Source organism: Anneissia japonica, unplaced genomic scaffold (assembly GCF_011630105.1).
Source record: "Anneissia japonica isolate Jap-2015-1 unplaced genomic scaffold, ASM1163010v1 scaffold3867_len840240_cov202, whole genome shotgun sequence".
NCBI classification, from domain to species: Eukaryota; Metazoa; Echinodermata; class Crinoidea; order Comatulida; family Comatulidae; genus Anneissia; species Anneissia japonica.
Window position 1 is genome coordinate 647,805 of NW_022715965.1, and position 12,159 is coordinate 659,963.

At 37.2% G+C, this 12,159-nt stretch overlaps 1 protein-coding gene and 1 long non-coding RNA gene across 3 annotated transcripts in view; both read right to left on the bottom strand.

Annotated features, from left to right (window-relative positions):
• Nucleotides 1–2,466: 2,466 nt before the first annotated feature.
• LOC117109497 overlaps nt 2,467–12,159 on the bottom strand; it is a 14,661-nt gene continuing 4,968 nt past the window's right edge. The window contains exons 2-3 of the long non-coding RNA XR_004445531.1: nt 7,193–7,196; nt 2,467–2,733 (exon numbers count right to left, since the gene is read on the bottom strand). This is a non-coding gene — a long non-coding RNA (uncharacterized LOC117109497). The remainder of the gene's footprint in view (nt 2,734–7,192; nt 7,197–12,159) is intronic.
• On the bottom strand, nt 2,741–9,463 carry LOC117109496 (tubulin polymerization-promoting protein family member 2-like). 2 transcript variants are annotated; one of them, XM_033251867.1, is made up of 4 exons: nt 9,305–9,463; nt 5,212–5,408; nt 4,322–4,478; nt 2,741–3,054 (listed from the first exon to the last, which is right to left on the bottom strand). In XM_033251867.1, exons 2-4 carry the CDS (start codon nt 5,370–5,372, stop codon nt 2,896–2,898), a joined length of 477 nt encoding a protein of 158 aa, XP_033107758.1. In that variant the 5' UTR covers nt 5,373–5,408; nt 9,305–9,463; the 3' UTR covers nt 2,741–2,895. The 2 variants fall into 2 exon arrangements, with proteins under 2 accessions (XP_033107758.1, XP_033107757.1); XM_033251866.1 differs by having other exon boundaries at nt 9,288–9,462.

The window sequence follows — 12,159 nt, forward strand, 5'->3', positions numbered from 1 at the left end:
TGAACTAAGGCATTCAATTGCTCATGTTAGGCAGCGACCATACTATAAAGTTTTATCTGACAAAAATTTGTGTGATTCGCCCACTCAGGGAGTTGTTAGGCCCACTGGACCTTTCTGCAAAGCCCTGCCTCTTGAATATTGTTGCTTAGGTTCCACAAAACGACATACACGTGCGTCTGTGGGACAACAATTGTGTTTGTGCAAAGATAAATAGCAGAAGATAGAGCAGCTTCCCAATAAAGTGGAACATCCGTTCGAAAGGCATTGTGGGTACACGGAGAGCAATTTTACCCCATCCACATGGCTGCGCTATATAGTAATAATACAGGCGCCGCTCTGGTTCGTTTGTTTCCTGTAGTTTCTCCACTTAGTAAAATATTCAAATTTTACCCCATTCGCTGGAGGGCGGATGTTCCATCAATTTTAATGCAAATACGCGGAACAGCTCATTCTTCTGCTATTTAGGTTCTTTGTTTGTGGGACAAACACGTATTCCTGACTCTGTTTTGATTGGTTGGTTGTTAAGTTTTATTACCTCCGGAAAGGTCTGTTATATGGACATGGTGATATTGCATCACATTCATAGGCTCGCAGGTATTTGTTACTTAATTCTTGATAACGTGGCAGGATCTTTTTAAATACGTTTGATGACAGTTAAGCTCTGTCTATTCTATCAAATTTCATAAAAAAAGAAGCATCACATAAAATATGATGGAGCAATATCATCGAATATTAAACACATCAAACTGCCTCAAAACTGTGATGTATTTTGATAAAACTGAATTATCAAATCCGATTGGTTGGTGTGATTTGTAGTCTTTGCTTATTGGTCAAAATGTGTTTTCTAAAAAAAATTGACAACTTTTTGACAGGCAACATAAAAAAAAGTTGAACATGTTCAACTTTTTGTAATACAATTTGAAAGTATGTGATATGACGTCATCGTGCCCATGGGCACATCACATTTTTTGTCACATAACATTTGATAGTGTAGACAAGGCTTTAGATAAAAGTAATTAAGTTTTTGTTGATTTTTAGACTGTGTGCTCGATTTAAGGGTTTGGAAACGATTTCTAAGAACTTACTTTAAATATGGAGGTATACAATTTCTGTAGGATGGCTCAGGATTGTGCTTTTAGGTCACAATATAATGGATTGGCAATAACTATAACGTTTGTTTGGATCGGCAAATATTTGTCTTTAGCCCAACAAACTTGTCAGGGTCCATAGCTGTCCGACGTGGTAGAGAAGCAATTTTCCCTGACCTCCCAGTAACTTTGGCGCCACCACTTCTAAGACTGCCAAACGTTGCTCAAATGATCGTAAAATATGTAAATTATTCTAGTAAAATTCAGTTTTACTAGTTCTTTTCTGTAATGCGATTTATATTCAATTTATGTACAAATATTTAATATTGTACAAATCATGGTATATTAATAAATTAGTACTCTGGTCCAATTTGAGTCAACCATGTTTTAATATTGTTCTGTCTGCGGGAGTGTACAATAGTAGTTTGTAAAAATGATGCTTATCGAATTTATTTATTTCCATGAACATCATTTTGTTTTATATAACATGATTTCACAGCCAGCTTCCTTAGTGTTTTCATGCTGTCTTGCATTTGTTTTTTTTTTTTTCGGTTTTTCTGTTCTATCTTTTATTTTTCGTTTATATGTGCCATTTCCCCCCCCCCCCCCCCCTTTAGCACTTATTATTTGATGCCTAAAGACTGACGGGAATATAATGTAGGCGTGGGCTGTGGCCTTCTAGAACCCCTCGGAGGTTCGTTTGGTTAAGGATTTGAAAGGGTTGTTTAAACGATTTCATCACGCTATGAGCATTTGTTTAATTCCATGATTGAAAGAAATGAAAACATACAAATAATTACTAAATACTTTCATTATTCTTACACATTGATAACTTGACGTTGAAAAAAATTACAATACTGTATTTTACGTCTAATATATCCGTGTCAATTTTTTTCTTTATGAAAGACACCGTGTACATAAAAACTGTTATATATAAAAACATGGTTTGCCCTTATATTTACAATAAACATGCATATGAAATACTTTTTGGTATATAATAATAATTTGTTGTTCGAGTAAAATTTTGATTTTAAATTAAGTGTGCACTACACATGTAACTAGATTTATTGACAAAAAAGGAATGGTAACAAGACGGGCCAATAGAGTGCGCCTATACCCTCAATAAACATTACAATAGTACCAATAAATAAAATGCAGATAAAATCTGACGGACAGCACGATAAAAAAATGTTATTATTTCCATCGCCTATGATTGTGCGTAATATCGCCTCTCCTCTGGCTAAGTGAATGTACCCAAAATAATATGCTTATAATGAGAAATATTATCTTCAATGTAAAAACAACCATCAAACTAAAATATATCATAAATTCAGACATCCAAATTGTTCCCGAATTCTACCGAAATTCGGTATGGCGTAAAAATCGGCAAAAGTAAACCATATTATATTTGTATGTTTTTTCTGCTGTATTATTGTTTCCCTGAATTTCAACTCGCCATGGGTATAATTATGCGCATCAAAATTATTAAATATGTTTCTCTCCACCTGTGGAGTCCTGGCCAATGTTAATCATGAAGAAAAGGTATATAAACGGGGTTGATGCCACGACTACAATTATAATACTGTTGATATGCCTTACTGTTAACCGCGGAGGAAATTACATAATGGCCTAGATTGAAATTATCCTTTAAATTTATTACAGATTTTAATTGGCACTAATTTAAATCACACACAGCAAACATAACGATACATGTCTATATAAAAATTATCCACATGCAGCCTACGTCGATCACTTCTACTGTATTGCTATTCAACTGTCCATCGTCTGCTCTACTTTGGTCACGTGCTCACTTTTTGAAGCCTTGCACATAGCCGTCGTCGGCGTGAACATCTTTGCGGCCCTCGATGCCTTTTCCTTTGCCATCTTTGCCGAATCGCTCTTTATGACTACCTGTGTAATGACTGGAATCCGTCAATTTAGTAACACCACCCGTCTTTGAAACCCCCTTTGTAAACGAAAAGAATACAATACTATATAATAAAAAATATTTGTTGCGAAGTACATTATTAAACATTGGATTATTAGGCCTATCATCATCATCATCATCATCATCATCATCATCATCATCGTTATTGACATTTTTATTACACTGTGTACCGGCTATAACTCGAATTTTCCAATCCTCATATGAAGATTCTTTTTTAAAACTCGTTCCCATACAGTCGCTACACACTATTGCCCACAATTTTCGGCGAAGCTGGTCGTCGGTTGTTCGATTGGGGAGTCTTCCTTATTGTGCGTCGGTGACAGCACAGTGCAGTGAAAACACTGTACCGACAGTGTAGCAATTTTATGGAAACTTCGCTTTAATGAATAGGAGTATGTCGGCTAAATAAACACGACGTCCAACGCATTCAACGCATGCATCAGCGGCGTAGAAGGTGATGACAAGCCCCTGTGTAAAATTAATTACCGGGCCCTTTAAACCGACCGCAGCCTGAGTGACGGTTGAGAGTTCGGCCTGAGACAACTATGCAATAGTCTCAATAGTTGCTATAGTTGTCTTAGTTGCAATGCACAAATATGTCAGACAACAGTAATTGCCTACGATTTGTAATATCTCTTATATGTATAAAAAGTGATATGAAAATCCAGCAAAATATCAGATCAGACATTTATTTACTATCATGATATTCAGTCGGTTAAAATTTAAATTTTTTTTTTATAAATTTCAAAGACCTATTGAACGGGCCCCTAATACTCCTGTGCCTCAGTGCTTTTTACCGGGCTGCACTGCCTATACCTATGCCACTGGCATGGATCTAACTTACTAAATATAAATAATATCTTAACTGATGAATGTAGTGTGCATAATGGCCCCGCCCCTTGGACATTGCTGCTAGGTTCGCACAAACTCACGAAGGATGAAGTAATGTTTAAGTTGTTTCAAGGTACCTATTGGGGCAGAATTCAGAATACAGTTTAGTCCTCCAATTCGAGACTAGCAACATCTGGGAGTGGTGTCGGGGTTCAGTCTAGCCTAGGGCGCTATAGTCTTGTGCAAATATTGAATATTAATACAAGTAGTTGGTAATATCGAATATTAGTACAAGTAGTTGGTACTTCGAATAAAAGGTCTCAAATCAGAGGGGTCTTGGATTTAGAGAGCGGCTCGATTAACTCTGGCTCTGTAATAATTTGGTTATGACGAGGGAATGTGTGTTAGTTGTCAAAAAGAGACATCAATATCTGTATACTACCGGGCTACTTACCGTCGTTCCAGCTGTGCTTGGTCCACTGCCTTCTAAAATTTTACTTTTGACTTTCTCCACTTCGGCCTCATTTCCATATTTTGACTTGGCCACCATAGACAAGGCATTCTCGAACTGTGCAAATGTCAACACTTTATTACCTGGTCCAGCCTTTGCTCTGGTGGGGAGAAACGGCAAGATATCTTAGGCATATAGATTTTATTTTTATTTGTTAAACTTTCTTTAATACACCTGCTGTCAGTGACAGTAACATCAAATTAAAACATTAAATTGCTCATTGAAAATCATTAATAATGTTACCGATGATTCCGGAAAAAGTTTTAGTTGATTTAATTTATTATTATAATATAAACATCTGTAAATGTTACTAGCTAACGGCATACCAGCTAATTAGTGTAGGCCTATTGGTTGCTTCCTCATAATGAACATTCTTTCCGCTAAGCCCCGGTTTTTAGTTATTGATTGTCAGGTCCCACAAAACGATAGCTTGAACAGGAATAGGCCTATGTAAATCTGTGTGTTTTGGTACATGTGCTTAATTCTTGCCCTGTCTTTATTGGTCATTGTTAAGTTTGACTGACACTATGAAAATAATCATTGCGTTAACTTATTAGTATTTTTCTTGTTTTAAATATTTAAAAAATTATATCAATAATTGCTAGAGTTTAGTCGTCTTGGGACTGGTTTCAATAAGGTAAAGCTCGTCCAGTTTATCAAAATTTCTTTTGACAAAAATATGTCATTGAATTGATGACGTATGTATGGTCATGATGTGTTGTAATCATGACCATATTTAGGCATATCTCATGTTTTTTTTTAAATGAAAGTTAATTGTCTGGATAGGGCTTAAGACGTCGCTATATGTCTAATCATGTTAATGTGTGACGTACTTTGTGAAAATCATATCAATTTCTGTACTGTTCAACTTCTTATCCATTAGTCCTTTCTCCTTTATCATCTTGGCGAAGTTCTTGCTTGTTATGTCGGAAGTCTTTCCTGGGCGCCCAAAGCAGGCGTATTCTTGAAATACTTCTTTTATAGTCTTGCTCATGATTATGATGATTATTAATATGCAACCTGACGATCTCTGATAAAAGAAATTTAAAAATTATAAATATACGCCTATTATCATCTCTAATAATTCTATGATTTGATGTTGTAATTGCTACATTCTTCAGTTACTTGAAAGGCGTGGTTTATTATAATGACTTAAATAAATTCCTATGTCGTCTTATAGGGGGTAGGTTATCGCATGACACAATGCGTGCATGTGCCTATATATCTGTCTCTTATACACATCTAGATGTGTATAAGAGACAGGTTTATAATTAATTCATTGACTTGCAGACGGATCAATTGAATTCTAGCTTGTTCGCATCGTTGAATTTTGAGGACTTTAAGACTGAAGCGAACCAACATTACAGAAATTTGTGTTAATTTGACGCAATTCGACATTATATTTATAATGTATGCCTTACTGTTGTAGTCGAGAGTTTGAACGTTAGCGCAACACTTATAATACAGTATGCCTACTAATAAGGCCAAAAATAGTCTGTGTGTGTACCGATAACAGATTTGCCGTCAGCTGTTTCCTAGAAAACTGTTGATAAATTTGTAAAATGTATATGACTCTGATAAATTATAACGAAATACAATTAAACCTATGTATATACAAGTCTAACAATGTGCCCTTTTTGTAGTGTGCATGTATTGTACACGGAACAGCACATTAACGATTGATTTATATGGATCTATTAAATTATGACCGATGAACTATAACAAAAGTGCAATGGCTAGACTTACGGTATATCGCTAGTCAATGCACCGGTTAATTGCAAGTATTTTCCCACGTTTATGATTCAAACGCGCATGCGGGTTCCACACGACGTCGCTGTTAGCCAACAAGGGGATAATGATGTCGTGTTCATTCAGTAACGTGAAACTTCGTTTGGTTTTGATAGTTCTAATCATGCCAAACAACCAATCAAAGCTGAAACGCTATGCCTGTATTATGGAACTTGAAAGTGAACACCACACCCAATTATATTACCGACGTTACCTTAATACTCATCATTAGCAGGGGCGGGGCCAGGAATTCCCCGACGAGAGGTCCAAACTCCCTGACAAGGTGGCCACCCCACCCCCCATATTTGAGAAGCCTACCCCTCCCCTAACCCCGGTCGGGGAAAATTAAGTTTGTTTCATTAAAAGATAATACATTTTTTGTTTATGGGATTTTTATTTATGACGTCGGGATACCAGTCCCCCTGTGGGTGTACGAACCCCCGTCGGGGGTACCAGTCCCCCCCTCTCGGGGAAGAGCTGGCGCACCACTGCATCTGCAACCCATGCGATCGCAATGCAACACCTCACACATACGGTAACACTGCTCGCACTAAAGAGTTTTTATTCCCTAAAATTTTGGCAGCTTAGTAAGGCATGCAGGAATTGCACTTTCGGTGTTAGAGATTTGATTTTTTCGCTGGAAATTCCCCGACAGGGTGGAGGGGGATCCAGAGGTCCCCAAGGGGTCATCTGCCAACCCGGACTACCCTAGCGCCGCTCCTGCATCATTATCATCATCATCGCCTTCACCATCGTAAATGCCTACTTATCATTACCGCCCTTTCATTTTAGGTTTATTATTATTGTATACAGTAAACATTGTGGAAACTGGGGACATTGTGTTATTTGAAATCACGGCACAAAATACGGAATCAGGTCACGGACGAAGGAATAATGAAAATGCGGATGTGTGGAAGGGTACGAACACTTAAAGCCTAATAGAACAAGGGTGTCTGCAAGGACCACGGCGACTTAATTTTCATTTCTCGGTTGGTTCCATTGACCCAATTCCCCTCGAAGGCCCACTCATCTGCATGGTCCATCGAATGTGACAAGTGATACGAAGATTGACGTAGCTTATCAAAATACCTAATATCAGAATATCCTGTTTCTGACCAGTCATTTGCTCATGCGCTGAAATACTTACGTGGTCTATTGTGGCATTCCATTGTCAATAGCTCATCGGAGAGTCCCAATGGTTTGAATCAGGGGTAGATCCAGGATTTTTCGTAAGAGGGGGCGGGGATACCAAAACAAATAGAAGGTTTAAATGAAAACCGACCCCAGCCCCCCCCCCCATGGTGTATGGCCGGTCCCCACCTGACGCTGTTGTGGTTTACAAATGTTATCTTAAATACCAGTTTTATTTAGGCCAACTTACTTGACTATTATTTATTCCCCACCTGACGCTGTTGTGGTTTACAAATGTTATCTTAAATACAAGTTTTATTTAGGCCAACTTACTTGACTATTATTTATTTAAAAAAAAAAATTAAAAAAAAAAAAACATGCTGGTAATATTTTAAGGGGGGAGGGGTGGGGTGGGAATATAAAGCCTCTTTAACTTCTCAAGATCCGTTTCTATGGATAGGCCCAACATAAAAGATGATTCTAATTTAGACCTAGGTCTCATTCACTATACGGTACTTATATTTAACTGTTGTATTTAATGTCCGCTTGGAGGCGATGTGATTTGGTCCATTATGGGCTTATTCCTTGTTTTTGGCATTAATACTATTTCTTTGCATAGCGATGCAACTTCCAGGCATAATCTCGAGAGCCAGCCTATTTTACTAATTTTGTGAATGAGCAGACACAATGAATTGTTAATTAATTACACAGGGACCTGAATTAGAAACGCGATCGAAAAGCTTTACATAAGAACAAAATATTAATAATACAATATGTGAGAAATTATTGATTGCTTATATGTTGTTCGCAGGTAAAAAACCAACCGCAAGGGGAAACTTAAAGTAGCAAACATTACCGTAGTCACACAATACACGCAGCACTATACAACACGTTCGACGCCAGGGCCGGATCCAGAGGGGTGGAAAAGGGCCGCTCGTGCGCATCCCATCGCCCTGGTCCGGTTGTACCTTTTAGGAGCGGATCCTGTCTCTTATACACATCTAGATGTGTATAAGAGACAGAGTGTACATAATGGCCCCGCCCCTTGGACATTGCTGCTAGGTTCGCACAAACTCACGAAGGATGAAGTAATGTTTAAGTTGTTTCAAGGTACCTATTGGGGCAGAATTCAGAATACAGTTTAGTCCTCCAATTCGAGACTAGCAACATCTGGGAGTGGTGTCGGAGGGGGGGGGGGGAGGCTCTAAATCCGCCCCTGCCCTTTGACTTGGAAAAGGAAAACATTGCTTTATTTCTATGATTATTCTTATATTCCAATTTTGAATTCCCTTCTATGAACCTCTATGATAATCTACTTATTGCATTATGCAGTAACTGAAGTGTGATGCGGCCAGGAAAGCAATATTTCTGTAGTAGCATATTCCTCACGCATGGATTGGTCCTCCCTCAAAATGAGAACAGAAGGGGAAGACCCGAATCCAACAATGTGGGTAAGATGTGCGCTCTTTGCCAGGCCTAATCGTAGAACTGCAGCGTGTCCGGGGTGGAGGGTGGTGGGGAAGGAGGAGTGATAATAAGCCTACTAATCCGCATCCGACTGGTACATTAGTCTAAATTTCATATCCGGTAAAACGAGAGTATATCATATACAACTTTTCCATATACTATATGGAAAAGTTGTTTTGATCCTACATGAACTAAGCAAAAAGTCAAAGGAAGGAATTTATACTAGCCCACAATTCTATAGTACAGTACAGAGAATAACATATGGAACAGTATACTTATATAATGCTATCTATTTTTATTATGCCTACTAAAATGGTTTAATGTGTTGGCGTCTAAAACAAAACCAGAAGCTGATTACACTACGGTACGGATGTATCATCACTACAGGATATCACGGATATGTATCTTCTTCATAATTATATATTAAGCTCATGAATACTATAATCAAAGGCTTTGGTTTGTACCGAGGAGGTAAATTTAAAATACCCATTTCTACAAAGTCGTATCTTTATAAAATACTCACCTAAAATCAGTACTCGCCCAGATTACGATGTTTATTTAGCTCTGCTCTGCAACTCAGTCTCTCGCGCTGCTTGAATAAAACAAGCTTCCTGTATCGTAAAACAGAGGTCTGTAATAATTGACCTAATAGTGATGACGTCATTCGGCGATATCAATCGCGTCTATTTCCCTGGGTGCCTTATCCAATTCTAATGTAGTAAATGCCTATATAAATATTTACTGAAGTTATATAGCCGAATGGTTACACAATACGCCTTTCCACGAATCGGTAGACATCTTGAAGTGATGACAAACAACCCAAGTCAGTGATGCGTAACCAACAGAAATAAGATAAGCTTTGAGGCTGAATTCTTGTAGGCCTACTAGTATTCTTGTAGTACTAGTAGTACTCTAGACTAGCATTGTTTTAATTACCATATGAGAGTTTCCTGTGTTAAAAACATGGTTTACTGTACTATACTTCTTTATGAAACATAGCTTGTACTTTATAATAAGAGAAATCTGTATATTATGGGTACTTGGAACCAGTGGTGGCGCCAGAAGGGGGCTGGGGGGCTATAACCCCCGTCGGGGAAGCATAGCCCCTCCCCCCAGTCGGGGAAGACGATAAATTTTGTCGGGGAACCAACAAATAAAAAAAAATATTTACATGTAATATTCGTTTAGCCACCATTGTTTTTCATCACAACAACAACAACAACAACAATAACAATAACAATATGCCTAATAATAATAATAATAATAATAATAATAATAATCAATAATAATAATAATAATAATAATAATAATAATAATAATAATAATAATAATAATAATAATAATTCAATGAGACTAATTAAAAATAATTTGCGTTCTGTTATGCAAATGCTCATTTAGATAGCCTCATGATGGTTGGAATACATCGTGATATGTGAAGCAACCTCGATCATGACAGCGTGGTTGACAGATTTTCATGCAAAATTTCCAAAATATATAATTTCACTTTCAAAAATGAGGATTTGAAAATAAATTGGATGGTTACATTGCATACTCTTTGTTTCTTGCTCTATTCAAAATGTTTTGGTTTTGGAAGGTGATTTCAACATTGGAAAGCATAGCCTACATGAAGTCATATAATATAGTAACTCGATGCTTATCAAATAAGTAATAAAAATTCGCCATAATTCATCAAATATCTGTGGCTTCCAGGGGACTTCGCCCCTGGACCCCCACCGGGGGCCCTAGGCGACCCCCCTGGTCCCCAGCTAAGTGAGACTCGATTCGCTCCACTAGATTTTAGCCCCTCCGTCAGGTAGGTCCTGGCGCCACCACTGCCTGGAACAGTAACCGTACGAGTACTAGGCTACTGCACTGTACTGCATAGGCCTATTTTATTACACTACTTAGATAGGCTTTTCTTTTTCCATCTTGATTTCAGAGGTCAAAAACATTTTTCAAATTTTTTTTCAATCATATAGTGGTGTAGAATAGTCTTTTGAAAACATTTTCCAGAAAAAATTAATGTAATACGACCCTCCGTTATGGATTTTTAGATAACACGAGGACAAGAATTCAGCCTCAAAGCTTATCTTATTTCTGTTGGTTACGCACTACTGACTTGGGTTGTTTGTAAAACTTCATGATCGTGGAAAAGGTGTAGGCCCTATTTGTAGTGTAAGAGGGTGTATAATGAGTATGACCCGGCGTAGACATTGTTTGTTCCTAATAGTTACATTACAATTTCCGGTAGATGACTTCTTGTATCTTTATTGATATGCAGGAAGATAAACGATATACTGTATCAGATTCAATGTGTATTCATATAAGTATATATATATATATAAGTATATATATATATTATTATATATATATATTTGAGAAAATTTATGTCTGCGTCTGCTTTTGATCAACTTCTTGCTGAGTTTCTCAAACAGTCTAAGGTCTTGCTTTGTGACCGTACTGGTCTGTGTAAACTCATGTACAATACAGCCAAACTTCCAAACAGAAAGTAGTATAAAGACGAATTTAAAAGCAACAAAAATACATTTAATAGAACCAGACATGTTTCTTCGTATTCAATACGACATCTTCAGTCTAACAAATCAAAAAACCGAATTCAGATCCTGAGGTTTATATAACATTGCTTATAACTTATGCACATTAGAGTTAATTCAGGTATTTGAATACATAGTAGTGTCGTAACTTGTTGGCACGTTAAAGTTACGAATTCAAATTCTACTTTCTCAAACAGTCAAAGGTCAGATGCTTAGTTTAATATCGTAGCTCTAATTTATTCTAAAATAAGTATTTGAATACATAGTAGTGTCGTAACTTGCACGTTAAAGTTACGTAAGAGTCTAATTCTAGTTCAAATGCTTAATGTAATCTCGTAACTTTGAACTTAATTGTCTGACCTTAGACCTGTGAGAAACTCAGCAAGAAGGTGAAAAAAGCAGACGCAGACATACTTTTTCTTAAAGATTGTAGAACTTTCGGCGTTTTCCCTAAATTTATATTTATAGATTGAAATAATCGCCAGGTTCACTCTATTACACAATAGGTACGGGTGGAAATAAATAGTAGTAGCAGCTTTTGAAATATTCGTTGAACACATTTTCTCAGCCCTCCACCGGAAATAGAACCCGGGATATTTCGCTTACCCATCGAATGTCTTACCAACTAGACCATAGAAGCTTTCGTTGATTGATTTGATTCCAATAGCTGTCCAACTACGCATGCAAATGATTGTGAAAAAATAGATGCTTTAATCGGATTCCCTCTTCTTCAACGTTTAAATTTATATAATTATAGCATTATTGCGGTTTAGTATTTAAATTTACGTTTTTCACACACACACACACACACACACACAAACACACACACACACACACACA

What these genes read in the sequence shown, in the direction of transcription:
- LOC117109496 (XM_033251867.1), bottom strand. Translation starts at nt 5,372, where the DNA reads ATGAGCAAGACTATAAAAGAAGTATTTCAAGAATACGCCTGCTTTGGG. An exon ending in ATTGATATGATTTTCACAAA is followed by an intron (nt 4,479 to 5,211) that starts GTACGTCACACA and finishes TCTCCCCACCAG; the next exon opens with AGCAAAGGCTGGACCAGGTA. An exon ending in CAAGCACAGCTGGAACGACG is followed by an intron (nt 3,055 to 4,321) that starts GTAAGTAGCCCG and finishes TCGTTTACAAAG; the next exon opens with GGGGTTTCAAAGACGGGTGG.